The sequence below is a fragment of the Carcharhinus amblyrhynchos genome, chromosome 1, assembly GCF_965287045.1.
Source record: "Carcharhinus amblyrhynchos chromosome 1, sCarAmb.v2.hapA, whole genome shotgun sequence".
In the NCBI taxonomy this organism is placed as follows: Eukaryota; Metazoa; Chordata; class Chondrichthyes; order Carcharhiniformes; family Carcharhinidae; genus Carcharhinus; species Carcharhinus amblyrhynchos.
In genome coordinates this window covers 38,234,233-38,252,097 of record NC_137324.1, presented here as the reverse complement: position 1 = coordinate 38,252,097, position 17,865 = coordinate 38,234,233, and the positions used below count along the sequence as shown (strand labels likewise).

At 45.6% G+C, this 17,865-nt stretch overlaps 1 protein-coding gene across 1 annotated transcript in view; it reads right to left on the bottom strand.

Annotated features, from left to right (window-relative positions):
- ca9 (carbonic anhydrase IX) overlaps positions 1 to 17,865 on the bottom strand; it is a 91,472-nt gene that overhangs the window by 23,834 nt on the left and 49,773 nt on the right. The window contains exons 7-8 of the mRNA XM_080196864.1: positions 11,375 to 11,532; positions 6,241 to 6,370 (exon numbers count right to left, since the gene is read on the bottom strand). Coding sequence (XP_080052990.1) covers positions 6,241 to 6,370; positions 11,375 to 11,532 — 288 coding nt within the window. The remainder of the gene's footprint in view (positions 1 to 6,240; positions 6,371 to 11,374; positions 11,533 to 17,865) is intronic.

The window sequence follows — 17,865 nt, the reverse complement described above, 5'->3', positions numbered from 1 at the left end:
GGTCAGCTGGAGCAAGAGGAGGAGAGTAGGAGGAGCAGCGAGGGGGACGTCACAGCATACGAAGAACCAGAGGAAAGAGGGTGGGTGGCGATGGCGGGTGTCCAGCAGGGAAGGGCAGTGAGGGAATTCTTGATTGCAGTCTGCTTCACCGAGCTGGTGCTGTGCAGTGAGGGGACTGCAACCACCACATATCCACCACACCCCAGGAGCAAGTCCAGCCGCTATTCCCCCTCTAAACTGACCTGGGCCCTCAAACCATCACATCACCCTTCCCCAGCCCCTCTCATCCCACCACCCTATCCTTCAGAAACATCCAAACCTGTTAATGTGCCTGGGCTGGCAATGGTTGCTGTTGTGCACTGGGATCCTGACCCTGGTACCACTCAAGTCTGACTCCATCTGTACTCCGAACGCACGCTACCACCCTGGCCCACGGAGCTGTAAGGGTTGGGGACACATGTTTGTTGGCCAATTGGTGGGGGTGGGGGTGAGGTGGGGGTGGTGACCTTCACCTGTGCCCTGTTAGTGAACTACAACTTTCTAAATTTGTGCAGTCAACTGCTTCTTCTAGGTGTTACCCCAGGATGCACACTGGAGGTGGAGGTGCCCAGCTGTGATGCACACCCGTTGCTGTGATGCCCTTGGTGGATATTCCCTGGGTGGCTGGGATCTGACCTGTGGATGGCACTGTTCTGGTGCCACTCGGTTCACCTTGCTGGCCCAGTATGAGAAAAGGGGGAACTTGGAAGGTCTCTGGACGTCCGGGATCTCCTGGCTGGAAGGCCCCTTCATGGGCTCGAGACCTTTCTCCTCACTGGTGCCCTGAGGCCCCGGGGACACTCCACAGGAAGCCAAGGTAGCTCGACTGAATTCCAGCGTCATCTGGCTCTACCAGTTCTAGAGGCCCAGATACGTCTGCCCCATAATCTGTGATCCCTCAGCCCTGGCCCTCAGCCTCCAAGCTCTGGAGCCCCTCCACTACAGCATTCTGTGAATGAGTCAGGCGCTGGAGCCCCTCAGCAGTAACCCTCTAAGCTCGGACTAAGTTGTCGAGGCTCAGAGTCATAGCCTGCTGTGTCTCCAGAATGCCAGTGAGAATCCCCACCATGGCCAACATTGTCTCCCACATGCCCCCCAACACCCATGGCCATCAAACACTGACTCCTGGATGCTGGAAACAGCCTTGCCCGTGGCCCGTTACGTCTCCAGGATGGCCTGGACTCTGTTACCCATGAGGGCAGACCCCCTGAGCCAGACTTTCCACTGCAGTCGCCATCTCGCAGTGTTGGCTTGGTTCAAACTATCTCCTGCAACAGCACTCTGTTCGACTCCCCTAAACAGCCTTGCAAGTCGCAGCATGATTGCTGACAGCCCTTCCACAACTCCCTAGGTTTCCTGATGCATCTCCACCAACCTTGAGAGGGACAAGCACAAAAGGCTCAGCAGCTGGCGTGGGGGCAGCTGAATCCTGACCTCCGGTTGACCTGTGTGTGCCCGAGCACTCGGATGTGCCGTGTCCACCTGATGTGCATCAGTGTCACCAGTTCGTGACTCAGGAGCCTCAACGCTAGTGTGCAATACATGCCTGTGTCTTGGGTATTGTGCTGGCAGTTTCTGGTAAATGGGTCACCACTGAATGGTGGAGGAGGAGTGAGGGAAAGGGGTTAGATTTTGTTCTGGGAGAAGGGTGCCTTGTTGCCTGCCCTTCAGGTGTCTAAGCATGGTTTGAGATCCTTGCCTAGCATGTGCGGGGCTTCCAAATGGGATGCTCACTCACCCTCGCTGATTGAATAAAGAAAATTACAGCAAAGGAATTCAGTCCTCCAAGCCTGCACCGGTTACGCATACAGTCTTTTTGCGGCGCTGCTGGCTACAGCGCGGTGTCAGGCTCCTGGCATTCACTGCTTCTGCCACATCCTCCCACAATGGCACCCCTTGAGCCAGGGAAGATCCGCTCATGCCTCTCAATAGGCTGCTATGTCCGGGCTGGGGAGTGCTATACTCACAGTTCCCATTCAAGAGAGGGAAGTGATCACAAGCTGGCGTTGTGCATGTCAGCACAATGCAAGTTCTCTACAGGGCAGCAGTGAGGTCAGTATGTTCAAGGGCTGGAGGGATGAGGTACCTGCGTTATCTGGATCCACGGGGGCATGGGATGAGCGGGCGGTCATGTCTGTGTGTGTGGGGGAGGGGGAGGGGAAGTTATGTCTGTGTGGGGAGGGCAGCGAGGAGGACAGCGATATCTGTGGGGTTGAAGGGCGGTGATCTGGATGCTGGGAGGTCTTTTCAATGATCTCCCAGAGACCTGCGCATATGTAAAGTCCTGCTCATCCCACCGATTTGCAAATAGGCCCCACACTCTCCCAAGCATTTAATGAACATCACAGTTGTGACCTCTACATTGCACAAAGTAGGGAAATTCAGTCTAAAGTTGCATTGAAAAGAAAAGTCGTGATTTGCACCAGTTTTCTTGCTGATTCACCACTTTTGAGAGAATCATCCCGAGGTCTCTCCTGCTCTGTAATCCTCCCTCCCTCCTGAGTACGTTCCAGAACCCCTACCTCACATCTACTTGCATCCTTTCCAGCATGGAAGGGCTGCTCAATTTTCCAAAGGCTGACAGCCACTTTCCACAGGGAGTGGATAGGTGACATGTTGATGAAGCCTAGACATTAAAATTGTTGGAGTTTCATTCACAGTGATGGCCAGGCAGCAAATTGACTTGCCACTTTCCACTGGAAAAATCACAGAGTTAAAAAGATGTACCCAAGAGTGTTTTTCCCTAACCCTTAAAATTTCATTGTAGAAGTAATCACATCTTATCCTGTTAGGTTCGTGTACAATAGGAAATGAAAAGCTGCAGAGTTTAGAACCAGTCACTGTGTTTGACACGGGAAAATATACATTGTCAGGTTTTATAATGCTGATTAAAAGCTTGATGTTTTTTCTCTAGGAGGATGATTCGATTTTGAATTGCTGGGAAAACTATTACATTGCCTTATATAATTCTTTTCTGCTAGATTCCAAATTCTCGTAATACTTTCAGTAAGCTTGGTGCCTCAGGCACAATAAATGTATCGCAAAATGTATTAAACAAATAGTATTAAAGAAAATCAAGCAGCAAGTTTCAAAAATGGTAATATGTCATACAATTGTAAGGATTTTACAAAGCAGGTTACATTTTATGCTTTAAAAACTATCTTGCTTAAATATTTCTTCACATTTCTGTTTCACAATTCTTCGCATTAAATCAGGCCAATGGAAATATGTGTTATTAGCTTAACTGGATGGGATCCATCTATCAATTTAGAAAAAGGACTGTTTTCAAAAACAAAAACTCTCATATCAATGAGAGGTGCGTTTTGAAGGTGAACCTCCCATTATAAATCACAGTATAAGACTGTAATGGTGAGTCATTTTGAAACTTGTACAATTACATAGACGGTAAATGAAAAGGGCATGGAACGGATGACTCAAATGTTACAAAAATCCAGAAAAGAGGTTGGAACATTTCAAGGAGAGTCAGTTACTCATCCATCTTACAGTCTCTCCTTGCTCAACACACTCTTCTGGTCAAGAATCCTGTACAGAATCAAGATCAAGTGAGTTCCCTTTTGCCATGTTGTTACGACTAGGTTCAATATATATTTTGGGCCTGATACATGGGGGTCAGCATTGCACTTGGCCCAGTATGCCTCAGCATTCAATATAATCGCGAGAAGCTAGGCAGGTTCATGTTAACGGAATGAAACGTACTGTAGCTTATAAGTAAGGCTTGCTGCAGCAATACTTCACTCCCAGTGGGGCTCAATTACCCAGAGGAGGCAAGGGAGCCTGCCTCCAATCTGATCCCTAGGGCTAGAATAGAGGGACAAATGATGTCTATGGGGTCTTAGTGCATTTTCTTTGACAGGCAAGAACACCTACTGGTTCATAGGAGATTCCTGGTCTATCTACAGGAGTTTCACTTATTATGAAAATTATGAAATAGCCAGTGTCAAATACAAAATGTTAGGCCCAATTTTAATTTCCCATGTTTGCAGAAAAAGGGTTCGTTAAAGTGGTGATAGCCTGGAATGACATTTTAGCAAGTGTATGTTTAGGCAGACAGCAAGGCCCACTTCCAAAACACCAAGGACCTCATCAAGTTTCTAATGTGTCGTGTCAATCAGACTTGGATTCTAATTTAACTTGGGATGGTGAAGTCAACATCTGGTCTTCCAGGAATACTTGGCACCATGAGAAGCCAAGACGCAACTTTTTTTTATATGACTTCAGGCAGCAGAGCACTGGTGCAATATAAAGCAAAGCAAACAGAGGTTTCCTGTAAATGAAGGTGATTTCGCAAGATGAGAAAGAAGTGCCATTGCATCTGGCAACTGCTATGCAAGTAGATAGTTATCAGTGATAGCAAATCCATGAAGTGTCATGGTTTCCTTTTATAGTTTAGGATCCTAACCCAAAATTTGCAAAATGTGGTTTTTTTAGTGTAATGTTAGGATAAAGAGCACAGTTAATTCCCCAGTCTGTTGCCACAGTGTATAAATCAGACAATACTCCTAGTTAGTCAAGATCAGGTTCCTTACAAGCATTGTAAAAATGATAGATTGAGTTATATGAGGTGTAGGAATCATGAGGTCATTTAGACCTTAACCTGTACTAAATGATCAAGAAAGGGGTGTGGAAATGATATAATGCCTTATCATGGAAAGAAAATTTGAATTAATCATTTTTATTTCCATTACCCTTTATTACTATCATTTTCAGCTACTGACTAAACAAAGGTCCCATTAAGGGTCATATCTGGTAACTGGCAATATTAATAACTGATTACATGTTCACTGATAAATGTTCAGTAATTATAAAGTAGAAATATTCTGACTGACACTCATCAACCGAAGGCATTTGTCCAGCACAGCACCAAAGGATTGAGTTTAGTTGCTTTTCAAAGGCCTCCTTCTGACTGTAAACATTCTAGGATTCATTCTCTGAACTCTTGGACCAAGGTTAAAAGGGCAGCTTAAATCATATAGGCCAGAGCAACAAAGTCCAATTCCTGGTCCGTGCTAAGCAAGTTTATCTCAACCTCTGCAGTAATTGAGGTTCTGGGCTGGGCTTCATCAACCCTGAGATAAGGAAGGATAAATCTGCATAAGTTTCCATGGAAAATTGGGAACGTCAGCTGGAGGTATCCCAAGGCCCTACCAACCTAATAAAATAATACCTGTAGAAGCCTTCAGCTCTCACTGCTGGCTTTCTGTCCCCGGAAAGTTTTACAGTTAGGGGAAGGTTAAAGCATTCAAAAAGGTTCAGTTTGAATCCAGTCAAAAAAATATAATCAATCTTCCATGTGATAAAGGATCCGAAATAGGTTCCTGTTTTTAGTAACTGTTAGATTAGTTTATAACCCATCCTCCTCTACAATACCTGGATCAACAAATTCTCTCTTATGCACTGGATTACATATGGGATTTATAGGATTGTTGTGTTTTGGGAATATGGGTAAAATTTTCTGATGGAGGGGTTTCCCGCCCCGTCTTCTGAAGTTGATAGGGAATGCATCCTTGTCAATCACAACAGCTTCACACCCGTTAGTGCTTCGAGGACAAATTAGCTGGAAACAAGCCTTCATCCGGCAGAGGTTGTGCTGGATAATCTGACTGGCTGGCAGCTCGGTAGACTCAGCAGTGCCAATAGCAGCGGTGGCCAGGATTGGGACTACAATCAGTCCCCAGATGCTAAGTTCCAGAGGCCAGAACCAGTAAATGCCAGGGTCTTGTGGCAGGGAGGGGAAATGAAGCACGGGGGTGGTGGGAGAGCACAATGTTGAAGGACACCACATCGGGCCTTGGGCATGCCTAAAAAGGGTGATCTGTCGAGTGTCCCCCCATCTCCCCACCCACCTCCCCGCCTCTGATCCCCTCCTAGTAGTGTCAAAATTGAGGTTGGGGTGCAATTTGTGATGCATTGTACCTTTCTTTTTGACTGAAGCATCTAAAACGAGCGCATTCATAAAATCTCCCCTCAGTGAGTCAGAGACAAATGTAGATTGGCAGCTGGGAGGAAATCCTTTATCACCAGTGACTAATTTCCATATCTAATATTTTCAGCTGATTCTTCCTCCCAGAAACCCGAGTGAGTGAGTCTCATTTAATGGGAAAATAAACAACCAGCACTGAAATGCAAACAGAAAGGGTGCAGAGCGAAAAAGGTGGAATCATTAGCTAGTTGCTAATTTACCTATTCTCCGGGATGTCGGTAATGGTGAAAAGGAAGCAAACACAGTCCTTCTGTTGAGTGGCTGAACGTGCCTAAAATTAGAATCCAATGTGCCATGCGCTGCCTTTAAACTGGTCTCTAATTTATCCAGCTAAAGAAAGGACAGAATAGACCTTCAGTAACCATGCTCAGATAAATTGACAGAAAATACACTTGTAATCTGCGTGCAGAAACAATAAATTATTATAATCATCGCTGTAATGGATTCTTGCTCAACAAGCGAATATTCTTCAGGGAAGGAAACCTGCTGCCCTTACCTGGCCTACATGTGACTCCAGATCCACAGCAATGTGGTTCATGCTTAAGTGTGTTCTGAAATGGCCTAGCAAGCCACGCAGTCTAAGAGAAATTAGGGATGGCCAATAAGTGCTGGCCCAGCCAGTGACACCCACATACCGTGCAAATAAAAAAAAATCCAACATCATTGTCTAAAAGGAGACAGGGTTGTAAAGTTGGGTATGTGACTACATCATCAGATCAGAACCTCCAAAACTGCTGGGTTGGGGGATCGGGTGTGAGGTGAAAATGATTAAAAATCTCAAATTCAATTTAAACGATTCCTGGGTTTAAACAGAGGAAGTGCAATCAGTCATTGGGCAGCCTCATATTCAACCTGCTTTACAGGTTTAATCCTGGCCAACTGAGTTGTCCTGCCCTCGTGGTCAGTCAAAATGAGGAAAAGGGCAAGGTACATTTCCAGCAGTGCTTGATGGCCTAGTGGTATTATTGCTAGACTCCAGAATCTCACCTAACATTCTGGGGACAAAGGTTCAAATCCCACCACGGCAGATGGTGAAATTTGAATTCAATAAAAAATATCTGGAATTAAGAATCCATTGATGGCCACGAAACAATTGTTGAGAAATCCCATCTGGTTCGCTAATGTCCTTAAGGGAAGGAAATCTGATGTCCTTACCTAGTCTGATCTAAATATGACACAGCAATGTGGTTGACTCTCAACTCAGGCAACTAGGGAAGGGCAATAAATGCTGGCCAGCCAGTGATGCTCATGTCCCACAAATGAACAAAATGGGAGAAGTAAACATATTTCCTCATAGATACTCATTCAGGAGTGCAGAGGAGGTTTACTAGGGAGTGCAGAGGAGGTTTACTAGGCTGATACCGGAGTTGAGGGGGTTGAGCTATGAGGAGAAGCTGAATAAACTAGGCTTGTACTCGTTAGAGTTTAGAAGAATGAGGGGAGATCTCATTGAGACGTATAAGATGATGAATGGGATGGATAGGATAGAGGTGGAGAGACTCTTCCCGCTCAGAAAAGACAGTAGGACTAGGGGGCACAGCCTCAAGATAAAGGGGGGGGCGGTTTAGAAGGGAGTTGAGGAGGAACTTCTTCACTCAAAGGGTGGTGAATCTCTGGAATTCTCTGCCCGTTGAAGTGGTGGAGGCTGCCTCGCTAAATATTTTTAAGATGCGGGTTGATGGGTTTTTGATAAGCGAGGGGATTAAGGGTTATGGGGAGAGGGCGGGAAAGTGGAACTGAGCTACGATAGATCAGCCATGATCTTATTGAATGGCGGGGCAGGCTCGAAGGGCTAGATGGCCTACTCCCGCTCCTATTTCTTATGTTCTTATGTTCATCTGGACTAAGGCACCCAGTTAAGGGCACCACACTTCAGGGACAAAAAAGTGAAAACATTCAAGAGGGTGCAGAGAAGATTCATGGGAATGGTTCCAAGGATGAGGGACTTCAGTAACGTATACAGACTGGAGAAACTGGAACTGTTTTCTTTGGAGGAAAGATTTGATGGAAATATTCAAAATTCTCAGGTGCCTTGACAGAGCTGATGGGGAGAAACTGTTCCCATCGGTGGAAGGATCCAGAACCAAAGGGCACAGATTTAAGGTGATTGGAAAAGGAAGAAATGTGACATGAATAAAACTTTATTTACGTAGCAATGGTTTAGGATCTGGAATTCACTGCCCAAAGGTGTGCTGGGGCCAGATTCAGCGCTGGCTTTTACCCAAAATCATTACCTGAAGAGGCAAGTTTTACACAGAGAAATGGCAGGGGAGTAGCACTGAACTGCTCTAGCATTGAGTCAAAACAAACATAATGCCCTCCTTCTGTGCTGTAACCATTCTATTAGTACAAAATCCTGGAACTCCCTCCCTAATGGCACTGTGGGGTGTACCTACACCTCAGGGACTGCAGCGGTTCAAGAAGGCAGCTAACCACCACCCTCTCAAGGGTAACCAGAGATGGGCAATAAATGCTGGCCTATCCAATGATGACCACGTCCTATAAATTAGTAATTAAAAAATAACTATTGTGAACTTCTCAGTAGTGGAATGTATCACTCACCTGACGAAGGGACAGCGTTCTGAAAGCACGTGATTCCAAATAATCCTAATGGACTTTAACCTGGATGTTATGAGACTTGTTACAGTGCCCATCCCAGTCCAATGCTGGAGGTTCCACATCACAGCAGTTGAATAGTTCTTTCTTTAAGCTTTACCTCCAGTAGGTGGGTGCTTGTGCCCATCAGGGATATTGCCCCAATTGTACTCCTGCTGTATCCTTCCCTGCCAATCTCTCTAACCCACATAACAGCCCTCCCTGGGGTTTTCCAGTCAGACCCTCCCAAAATCCCTAAAGTCCTGGAAACATTTGCTTGTAGTCCTAGCAGCAGTGGCCACTCCTCTCTTCTGATGCTGTTTGCACTCTAGGTTCCAGGGTGGAAGTCTGTCTATGATGAGGATGGAAGTCCCACTCTAACCCAAGCAAGCGCTGCTCTCAGTATAATATCCCTGTGGGACAGCTGGATTTCTGGTTTGCCTGCTGCCAAGTGGTTAGCAAAAGACACAACAGGACTACAGGTATCCCCTCCTTTAATGGCAAAAAAATCAGGACTGGGGACAACTATGATGCCCAGGATGGAATACAGCAGACAGATTCACACAAGAAGATTGGCCACTAAAGGCTTTAGTACAAACTGAAGTTATGTGGACTTGGTGGGCTGGGTTCTCCAGTCTCACTCATGGTGGGCTAGGTTGTGAGCGAGAACGCAAAATTTAGCGTTTCAGCCAAAACTCAGCGACAGTCGAAAATCCCAACCGTGAACGAGAACAGAGGATTTCAGGCAGAGAGCGGGAACGTTCAAAGAAATCTTGGAACAGAGTTAACTGGGGCACTGTGGTCCTCCTGGCTAAAAAAGTGAATGGGGAGCCTGTCCGGGGAAAGAACACCTTCCCCTGGAGAACTGCAAGTCAATCCGATTCATCAGCAACTCTGCAGCACAAACAGCTAATTGAAAGCCGCCTGTAACCAGAGACTGGCAGCTCCCCCATGTACTCGTAGCAGCACTGGGAGCGGTGGCCACTGCCAGTACTGCACCTAGGCAATGAGGAGATGACATCCAATGGATTGGAGCTTTCTAAATGTTCGTTGGGGAGGGGTGGGGGGTGCTGTGAGACTGATTTTTGAGACACGAATGGATGAGTGTAACCTACAGGGAGTTACAAATTGGAAGGCGGGGACCTCTGAGGGGTCCAGATAAGAAGGTTCTCCCACCTGCCAACCACCAGCCCACTTGATGTGGGCGTCTTTTACCACCAGTTAAATATTGGCACCATCAGGATTGCCCATTTAAGACCTCAATGGACCCATTGGCAGTGGACTGGCTGATACCACACCCACTGCTGGTATAATTAGGTGCATGGTTAGAACAGGCATCAGACTGTGGTGACTAGGGGAATTTCACAGTAACTTCATTGCGGTGTTAATGCAAACATTATTGGTGACTGATAAATACATTAAAAAAAAGTTTATTTATTAGTCACAAATAAGACTTACATTAAACACTGCCAATGAAGTTATTGTGAAATTCCTCTAGTCACCACAGTCTGGATCAATGCACCTAACCAGCACATCTTTCAGAATGTGGGGGTAAACTGGAGCACCCGAAGGAAACCCATGCAGTCACGGGGAGGACAGGCAAACTCCACACAGACAGTGACCCAAGCCAGGAATCTAACCCAGCTCCCTGGCACTGTGAGGCAACAGTGTTATGTAGCATTGTATTCAGATTAATTATTGTTGTTGCTAAGTTGTTTAAAATAATACTGTACACTACAGATAGAAAATAAAGATGACAACAAGTGCTGTTGAAGCACTTGGAGCAGTGCTTCAACTGCCTCAGCCCCACATTCTGTCCCAATATTACTTTCTCAATGTGGAACCACACCACTGTTTTTTTTTAAGCATGAGGCAGGCAGGGGTGAAACCATGATCACGCAGGAGACAAGGCTAGCCCATTGCAGTGGAGGAGTCGGGGAGGGGGGGGGGGGGGGGGAGGTGGGTGGCCGGGGGGTGGGGGGGGGCGCGCGTGGTAGTTGTGTGCGCATGCTGACAACTGCGATTGTGGTTTGCTCAGGATAGGATAAAGGATCAGGGTAGCCAATGGAGGTTAAACTGAGGCTTTACCTGATGCAATTTTTCAAAGCCATTTCAGTCTTTAGGCTAAGATGAAGCTCAAGATAGGATGCAATGTCTCATCCTGTCAGCTTGGATTGTGTTTGTCTCTCACGTGCGGACTACAAATTGTATTTCAATTTGAACTAGGTTTTTTTGGTTGGAATAAAAGTACCGAAAGGTACCAAAATGAGAGACAGGAACTCATGGCAGATCATTCGACTGCTAGATGCATGTGTTAATGCATACTTTTCCATTCATATTGCCTGAAGATAAGCACTCAATTTTTGAGCTATTTCACTGCGACAAATCCTACCTCCAAAAAATGGCACAGTGGTTAGCTCTGCTGCCTCACAGCACCAGGGATCTAGGTTTGATACACGGCTTGGGTCACTGTCTGGGTGGAGTTTGCACATTCTCTCTGTGTCTGCGTGGGTTTCCAACGGGTGACTGGTTTCCACCCACAGTCCACAGATGTGTGGGTCAGGCAGATTGGCCATGCAAAATTGTTTTTTATTGTCAGGGGGATTAGCTAGGGTAAATGCATGGGGTTATGGGGCTAGGGCCTGAATGGGATTGTAGTCGGCGTAGATTCAATGGGCCAAATGGCCTCCTTCTGCACTGTAGGGATTCTATAAATTGCCCATTAAGTTGTATACATACCTGTGCTTGGGAAATCTGAACAGTCTCATTGAATACAGTCCAGGTAACAGTCTGAAAGCAGGGTGGCGTTGTCAAAGATCCATCATAGCGAAAATAGCGATACAGCTGATCCGGTAACAATGTGCTGATGTCAAACCCAGGAATGTATACATTAGCATCTAAAATAGAACAAAAGCAACTCCGTCTTACCAAAGGTACAGGCTTATTGCAATAGACAGTGGGTCTGTCTTCACAGCAAATTTCAATGAGTACTGACCATTCACCACAAATTAATCAAAGTGTTTTAAATTTACTTACATCAAATGGACTTTATCTATTCAAAAAAAACTAACATATAAATTTTTAAGAAACTTTTTTAAATAAATTGTTTGTATGGAATAAACATGTAATAGAGATTTTAAAAAATCCAATCTGGTGTGATACCCAATTATCAGTTAGATGTGCTAAAATCTTTCATCAAATGCCAGATCTATAAGCAGAGTGAGGCAAGTGCTGAATGGCAAAATATATCTCCTGAGATTTAAGTGAGACTGTATCCTCGGAGCTCCTGGTCATGTGCTTTGGCCAGGAATATTGCACACAGTTAAATTCCTAAGTGGAGCAGAGAGGGAAGTGGATCAAAAGGGAGGAAAGTAAACAATGAGAAAGGAAAGGTTTGAGAAGAGAAGTGGCAGCTCGAAAATAGACAGGGAGCTCGTTTTCTCCGTAAGAATGGAGACAGAATCAGTCACTTGAATTCCCTGGCTAAAGGCCAAGGCGGGCAAAGAGCCAGGAACAAATTCCAGCCAGGCCTCTTCGTGAGGGAAGCTGTGCCACAGTGGGACAAGGAGTTGGAAAAATGGTTGCAAAATGTTAAGAGACATTGCAGGGAAAAGCCATTGAGATTGGAGTAATATATCCAGATAGCAATGTCAATGCTCTACATTACCATAATACCAACTTAGATGTAATTAAAGAACTGAGCCACTGCACAGCAGTGTTATAAAACTAATAAAACCGAGCTACATGAGGAGATGTCAGGGCAGAAGATCAAAAACTTGGTCAAAAATGGTTTTAAGGTGCATCTTAAAGAAGGAAAGCCAGGTTGAGAGTGGAGAGATGGAGGGAGTAGGTTTTAGATATTTGAGCATTGGCAACTGAAGATACAATTTGGAATGCTCAAGAGGCCAGAATTAGAGGAGTGCAGACATCTCAGAGGGTTGAGAATCTGAAGAAGATTACAGAGATAGGGAGTGACGAGAGATGGAGGGATTTAACAATGTGCTTGTGAATTTTAAAATGGAGATGTTTCTCAAGAAGCCCAGTGTGGATCTAGGGGCAAATTAGAGTTTGGATGACATCAACTTTATGGAGGGCAAAATGTAGGAGGCTGGCCAAGTGTGTTGGAATAGTCAGGTCTAGAGGGGATAAAGATGCAGATGAGGGTGCGAGCAGCAGTTAAACTGAGACAGGAACAAAGTTACGCAAGCAGGTGGAAATGGGTGGCCTGAGTGATGGTGTGGAAATGTGTTCGGCAGCTCATCTTACAGTCAAACATTATCTGACAGTTGCTAGGGTGAGAGATGAGGCTAGTGGTTAGGGAGCACTTGTTGTGGGATTGAAGACAGTGGAGAGGTTGAGGGAAGTGCTCGTGAGGTGGACCTGAGCATACATGAGGAAACAGATGTGTTTTAGGAACACCTGTCAATTTGGCCTACAGCCATATTTAGCTGGCAAGAATGTGTCGCGTTTCTGTTTAATTTTCTTAAGTCTGTTTCAGTTCACAAACAAAGCATACAACCAACACCTGAACCTGAAAAAATTCAGTTGATCTTTCTGGAAATTAAATGTCTTTATTTCATGGCTATTGATGTCGAAGATAACATGTTGTCTGTCACATTATCACTGCTGCAATGCAGGCAGTTTCCATCAGCATTCTTAACCACAGTGCATTTATAACAGCTTTGACACATAGGCAATGGGGCATGAGTGATATTATCAAAAACATATATGTTTGACTTAGCAACTGTATCAGTTCACTGATGCATAAACAAAAAAAGTGCCAAGTTTGGAACCCTCTTTGTAAATCTACTCCCTTGGTCAGAAATCCATTTTGAATTGCTTTGCAGATTTGACTCAAAACAGCAACAAGCTCACTGGACACCTGGTAAAGGAGAAACCATGATCAGGCAGGGGAGGCACTAGTCCATTGGGGTGTGCTGATGCCTGCAGTCATGGTTTTCCTGTGCGAAGATAGAGCAAGCAATCAGGGTAGCCAATGGGGTTAAACAGAGGCATTTACCTATTCCATTTTTTACAAAACAAAGAACAAAGAACAAAGAACAACACAGCACGGGAAACAGGCCCTTCGGCCCAACGAGCCCGCGCCGCTGTCCCACTGTCTCAGTGACCTATTCATGATTTTAGTCTACGCCTAATGTGTGAGGATCAGGGACGTCCAATTTAGGGACAATTTAGTACCCAATCAATCAGCCTAAAAGCACATCTTTGGGATGTGGGAGGAAACCGGAGTACCCGGAGGAAACCCACGCAACCACGGGGAGAACGTGCAAACTCCCACAGACACAGGCCCAAATCCATGTGTCCGCACAGCAACAGAGATAGTCTCTGAGCTGTCATGTTGCCCTCGAGATGGTCCAGTTTAAGCACACTAACGACATGAAGCAATAGGCAACTCCCGAAGCAACGTCCAAGAGCAGCCCACTACAACCTGCCGCATGCATGCCCCTTGCTGGACTTAAATGCCTTTTTAAAGGCATCTTGGCCTCTCAGCTAAGATGAAGCTCAGATCAAGTCTGGGAGGGGGTGTAATGCCTCATCCTGTTGGCTTGGATACTGATAAAGCCAAAGATGGGATGTATGTTTTTGTCAGTCTAGATCTGGTTTGTCCCTCGTGTGGGGACTCTGAATGGACTTCAATGGATTTTTTGATTAGGAATAAAGTACCAAAAGCTACGGGGAAAAAAAAGACAAGCACTGCTTCTTCAATCAGTTCAGAAATTGTGTTTTTACAGTCTCTACTTGGGCAGGGTTTGACAGCACACACATTGGGTTTTTGTATGCACTGTCCTAGGATGTAAGCTATGCATTAATTCACCCTCTGACTTATTTAGGGCCTTGGAAATTGATAGTGTCTCAAAAGGGAAGAAATCTAACACGTACACACACACCTGCACAGGCTCACATAGTTTCTGTGGGAAAGAGCAGCCATTGCATCAAAACAGGTAGAAGCAACTAGTTCCAGACACAAACACAGTGCAGGCATTGCCAAATAGTTTGTAATTTCAGCATAATGGCCCTGAATTTCCATGGGGGCTCTCCTCATCTCAGTGTAACGTGGGTGAGAGATCAGCAGCAACTCCAGACAAATAACATGAAAGATAAGTTAAGATGGGAATTCAAGGCTTTAATCTGGAAATTGATTTTTTTAAAATTTGATGCCTCTTAATGGCCCTTACAAGAAATTTGTGCATGTGCTGGGCTACTAAAAAAAAAGGAATTTTCATAGATTTATAAATGATGGAAGTTTAAAAATCTGACATGCTAATACTGAAAAGATATAGGAAAGATTCACAGTAGAAAACAAATATGAACAAATCCCAATTGAGAGCTCAACATTACAGCTTGAAGAATAATGGGCTAATTCTCTGTTTTGAGATATGGAGCTGAATTATTGTCTCCCCAACCCACGGAGACGGAATTAGATATTGGATATGGGAACCCCTGAAAATACTGGCACCAAGTGTGCGTCAACTTCAAGGCACGAGTCCTTGCATCAGCAATACTCATCAGGGCAAGATGAGGGTGGGGCAGGAATAGCACTCTCCTCCCCACTGAGGTCAACTGAATTTGTTAGAAAGTTTAAGAGCCTGTTGGACGGGGATTGTGGAATATTTAAGGTGCATTGGTTTCAGAATTCTGGCAGTCTCGGAACAGCTGAGGAGAAGTGGGTACAGAGTGGGGAGTCACTCAAGGCCACCCCAAGAAATCACGCCAGCCCCATGAAAGAGGGTCAGCGGGGCAAGGAAGCACGTCCTTGGCACTACAGAGATGCCAGGAGAGTGGACACTCAACCCTCGGGGGTTGAATGAGGTAACTTTCCGCTCCCGGCATCACAGAAGCAGGAGAGCTGGGGGCAAGGTGGCCATTCACAATAGAACAAAGGACAAAGAAAATTACAGTACAGGAACAGGCCCTTTGGCTCCCCAAGCCAGCACTAACCGTGCTGCCCAACTTAACTAAAACCCCCTACCCTTCTGGGAACTGTATCCCTCTATTCCTATCTTATTTATGTATTTGTCAAGACGCCCCTTAAAAGCGAGTACTGTATCCGTTCCCACTATCTCCCCTGGCAGTGAGTTCCATTACTCTGTAAAACATTTGCCTCGTACATCTCCTTTAAACCTTGTCCCTCGCACCTTAAACCTGTGCTCCCCAGTAGTTGACCCTTCCAACCTGGGAAAAAGCTTCTGACTATCCATTCTGTCCATGCTTCTCAGAATCTTGTAAACTTCCATCAGGTCGCCCCTCAACCTCCGTTGTTCCAGTGAGAACAAACCAAGTTTCTCCAATAGAATAGCCACCCGCCCAAAAAGAAGACTGTTGTTGACAGTGGGGCACAGCTCTCAGATTGTCTTTCAGCACTACCGAGCCAGTGTCCTCTGCAAGAGGAGAAGAACCCTGGGAATGAGGCGGGGGGAAGGGGGGGGGAGGCGGTGGGGGGTGTGGGCTCAGGAGATGAAAGGGAGGCAGGACGGACCCAAAGGCCATATCCTCAATACAGCATCTGTCACTGAAGATGGAGTTAGCTGAAGATAATCGAGACCCAGTGCCACAGGAGACTTCAGCCAATTTCTACTCTCTCCTTTGATGGTCAGGAGATGGGGGGGAGTGGTTAATGCGGATTTTATCAGGTTGGAGGGTACCACTTTCTCACCTCCAGCTGGATTAAATCCATGGCTTGAAAGTCCATGATGGCCTTCCAGTCCTACTGCCAATTAAGACTCAAAATCAGTAATTAATATCCATATAAGGACCTTAGTCCTCCTGCAATTCCTATTAAACAAGCTGTGGGTGGGGTGGCTCACTGGGCAGAAATCCAACAAACGGTGCTGCTTGTGAGCTCAAAAGGGGCCTGGGGGTTCTTCATTCAAAGGCACTCTGTCTGATTTAGAGACCTGACATTGGGAGTTGGGGGTGGGGGAGAGTCACCCCCTGCCCTTGCCACTGAACCCCCTCCCCTCTCTCCCACAACTAATTCCTGCCATCACTGAGCTGTACCTGGGTCAGGGTCGACATTGCTGTAGTGGTAATGTCACAGGATTAGCAAATCCAGACTATTGCTTTGGGAACATGGGTTCAAGTCCCGTAATGGTGGAATTTAAATACAATTATTAAATCTGGAATATAAAGTTAGTCGCAATAATGGTGACCATGGCAACTATCATCGATTGTCATAATTCCATCCGGTTCACTCATGTCCATTAGGGAAGGAAATCTGCTGTCCTTACTTGCTCTGGCCTACTTGTGACTCAAAAGCCACAGCAATGTGGTTAACTGCCCTCTCTAACATATTTGCAAACCACTTAGCTCAAGGGTAATTCAGGATGGGCAACAAATGCTGGCCTTGCCACACATCCCAGGAGAGAGAAAAAAGCCCTCAGGATATGTAGCATGTTTGTAGAAAACACTGGTTCTGAACAATAAGTGCTGGATACTTCTTGACCAAGCAGCTAGTCCATGCAATTGAGCTCCTGTAGGATCGGTTTAACAAAGGGTGGTTCCAGTTGAGCTGAAGAGATGAGGCAGTGTCATGCAGCCTATCTGAAGCATTAAAATGAGCTCTTGAAACACCCAAGGCTGTGGACCAAGTGATGGAAAATAGAATTGGAATAGACTGGCGCAGACATGATGGGCTGAAGGGTAGCAGTAAGTTCATTTCTCTTGACTGTTGCATAAATCTATTGATGTTTTCCACCCCCTGTAGTTGTTTCAAGTTGTGAGAATCTACAGCAAACAGTGTGGCACAGGCTGACTTGCTAACTTCAAGGCTTTTGCACAAAACCACTTGATCCTAGGCATGTTGCACTAGGTTGCTAGCACCAGTGGGTGGTAGTGGGGCAGTGGGGGGTGGTGAATATAATGCAGCCAAGTGGCTTGGAGGGAACTGGGCTCAGTTTTGACTTTGTCCAGCTTGAGATAGATCTGAAAAGCCTTCTTCAAAAATAAAAAAATTCAGGATCATCGGCCTGATTAAGTTGGTCTTTCTTGTCAGTTACACTAAGTTGGTGCTCTACTTTTTTTTGACCTTTGGGCAGCTTTGTGGTTCCAATTTCTTTTTAAGCCAGTCCAGTGCTGCCTGAAGGTCAGACTGACTGCAGATTAATGATTGGAGAAACAGCAGGTATGAGAAAGACAGAACTGCTTCTCCCAGTTATGTACTGACCTCAAATTCTTTTTTATAACCTATAGATTATATTTTTTCTATATCA